At 46.5% G+C, this 3,009-nt stretch overlaps 1 protein-coding gene across 2 annotated transcripts in view; it reads right to left on the bottom strand.

Moving 5' to 3' along the window:
- Window positions 1–2,156, bottom strand: part of GSTZ1 (glutathione S-transferase zeta 1) — a 6,596-nt gene extending 4,440 nt beyond the window's left edge. The window contains exons 1-3 of one of the 2 annotated variants that reach the window (XM_009701024.1): window positions 2,131–2,156; window positions 1,547–1,598; window positions 754–821 (exon numbers count right to left, since the gene is read on the bottom strand). In XM_009701024.1, coding sequence (XP_009699326.1) covers window positions 754–821; window positions 1,547–1,598; window positions 2,131–2,145 — 135 coding nt within the window. In that variant the 5' untranslated portion in view covers window positions 2,146–2,156. The remainder of the gene's footprint in view (window positions 1–753; window positions 822–1,546; window positions 1,599–2,130) is intronic. The other variant, XM_009701025.1, reaches the window with a different exon arrangement.
- Window positions 2,157–3,009: the final 853 nt, after the last annotated feature.

Genomic DNA, 3,009 nt, shown 5'->3' with positions numbered 1-3,009 from the left:
TACCAAATTATTATTATTTTTTTTTTACCCTGGGTTTTCTCTCTACCTCAGTACTAATATTTGCAGTAAGTTATGCTGTACTATTAGCCTACACAAGCTCTCACTGGGGCTCAGAGATCACTGTATCCAGGGCCAGACTGCCTTACCTCTTGATAAACAATCTGTACAAAGCCCAGGATGGGTGGTACTGCAGCAGTATCACTAGTACTGTTCTAGTTCTCCAACTCGGTCTGAACCGGTTGTACTACTAGGTGCACAACTCCCTGCTATGGCCCCCCAAATAAGTTCTCAGTGACGATCTCTTCTGGGAACCCACCCCTTCCTTTGGCAGGCCCTTTGCAGCCCCTTGCTGTATCATTTAGTGTCTTTGGACACACACCCCCTGTCACACACACACTTTCTGGTGCTAATTGAATGACGTTGAGTCTGTGTTTAAATTGCAGTGCAGCTTCTCTGAAGTCTATGCATCAGATATGTTCAGTTATATCATGCTACGCAGGAGCAAAAGATCTTCAGCCTTATGAAATTCAGTCACAGATGTTTAAGAGACGAAAAACCCTTTAGTGTCCTGCAGTCATCTTCTCCGTATGTCTTGTGTGCCAGGGAATATTGGCTGAAAGCAACTATTAATTACAGAGCAGTGGTGAAGAATTCAGTGACTTTGCCTCTCAACTTTCTAGTGCTAATCCCAGTTCTCCTAATGATCCCCAAGTTCAGTATCTCTGGAGAGAGCAATGGTAACTGTATCCTTACCTGCTGTCCCCCTTCCTTCAGGAGGTTCACTGGCACCAGATCATAGGAAATCCCTTTCAGAGCCAGGGCTAGGAAGAGCAGAGTGACAGCTTCAGACAGGCACAGTGAGACCAGTGTCATTGCTAATGGGCTCAGGGAACTGTTACCGTCTCCATTTGAAAAAAGAATGACTTTAAAACCCAAAAAGACCCTGTCCCTCAAGACAGGTGGCCTGAGTCCACCCAGAAGATACTGCTCTGGTAAATGAAGGACCAAAGCATTAAAGATCAATACTGGCAAAACCACTGCATTTTTCAAAATGAGCTTTGCCACTCTTTGCAGCACAAGTGTGCAGCACCTGATTGGGCTTATAGAGGGCAAGGGCCCCTGTGCTCACCTGCAAAACCTTGCTTAGGGCTGTCTCAGTACAGGTAGGGACCATTCCCAGCCCTGCTTAGCTCTCAAGACCTGGGCAGACCAGAGTCTGAGGCAGTATCCATGTAAAAACAGAGTGTAGGGCCCTTCTAGATAATGTGGAATAAACAGCCATCTGCATCATGTTAGCTTTACAAAAGGAGTAATTCCCTCTAACTAGCTGCAGGCTGAGCAAAGCCCTCCTGTCTGTTCCTCTCCCTTCCCCCTGCTCCAGGTAAGCTGTGGTATTCCTTTCCCTCCCACTTGGGAAATGCCTCACTGTTCCAGATTCATGTTTGCTGATCTCTCTCTTAATAAGTGACTGATTAATGGGTTAGTGGAGGGGAGGATATTGCAATAACACCAAGACAATGAAAGAGAGATCAACACTGGATCTTACCAATTCTCACTCTCCAAGAGCAGGAACTTCGGAAATAGCTATAAAGTATTGGCTGAGAAGAGAGAGAAAAAGTGGTTATATGGTGGGAACACCAGAGTATTGTAAGGAGAACAATGCATGAACAGAAGGCATTTCAGGAACTGTAAGATAGGGGAGAGCAACGTTTGGGGGGCTCCTTTCTGAAAGTGACTGTTCCTGTTTTGGGCATACAGGTAGTATCACTGCCTTTCATGCTGGCCCTCTGAATATTTAGTTCCACCTGATGTTTCCAGCAATGCACAAGTGACCTTAAAATTATCCCCTACAAAGCTTCCCTCTTTGTCCCTATCAGATCTTGCTAACTTCTATCCCATCTTAGACTTTTTAGACGAATTCCCCACTGACTGTGCCAAGCACCTGCACGGGGTATTTGCATGGCACAAAATAGCTTTTACAGCCATGCAGGGCTGGGCCAGGCCTCTTTCCAAACAAGAAGAGCTTCTGCTGTTGGAGATGCATGCCAAGAGGGCAGACAATTTCTCTCTACCTGAACTCTAGCACTGAGGCAGCTTTCCCGCACGCTTCCACCCTTTCCAAGCTCTCACCTTTTCCGATGCCATGGTCAGTGTGTGCAATCTACTTCAGAAAATAAAAACAAACTCTTCAATTTCCCTTTTAACTCGGCTGGGATGGGGGAAGGCTTCTCTCCTAATGCCAATGAGAAAAGGACTATGCCCCCAGATCTTTGCCCAGGACACAAAAACCAGCCAGTCAGGTTCAATCCTGAGTGACTGCAGTCAGCTGCATTCGCATCCCGGCTGTTGGGCTGCAGCCCCAGCCCTGATACCAGAACCATTAACCAGCTTTGAGGTTGGAAGCACATTTAGGAGCCATGCTTATTTCCCTAGCTTTTAGTCTAGAAATAAATAAGATATCTAGAGAGCCTCTCAGGCTCTCAGCAGTTGCCAATGCAGAAATATAGCCCTGGGGAACAAAACAAGGAACCCAAAGCCACATGCAGAATTTCTGTCTAACTAGGGAACAACTGCCAGCTCCCTCAACAGGGTTGCCTTTGCAGGGAGGTCCCTTGGGGTCCTCCTGTCACCCTCCTCCCATCAGTACCAGCTGGTCTTCTACATTGCAGACCTGGGAGAGGTTGCTAGTCTGCTCCCAGGCCAAATTTGTGCAAAATATGAAGCTCGCTTTTTTGTGTTACAGTCTTTTCTTTCCACACAGGAAATTGGTACTCAATCATGTCTCTAAATAAACCCATAATCATGTCCCTCCTTCCTTCCATAGATCCCATGGCACGCCAGGATTCTCTCTGCATCTCCACCCTCCCAAAATGCATAGAAATTACACCAGGGACTGACAGCAAGGCAGAAAAAGGCAGAGATTTACTCACTGACACACAATTTGTCAACAGAAAACCAGAGAGACTCCGAGGATCTCTGTGCTCCAGTCCTCTTTGTAAACTTGATGCT

The sequence above is a fragment of the Cariama cristata genome, unplaced genomic scaffold (genome assembly GCF_000690535.1).
Source record: "Cariama cristata isolate BGI_N322 unplaced genomic scaffold, ASM69053v1 scaffold42635, whole genome shotgun sequence".
Lineage (NCBI taxonomy): Eukaryota > Metazoa > Chordata > Aves > Cariamiformes > Cariamidae > Cariama > Cariama cristata.
Note: the sequence above shows the minus strand (reverse complement) of the source record. Positions and strands in the feature narration are given on the sequence as shown.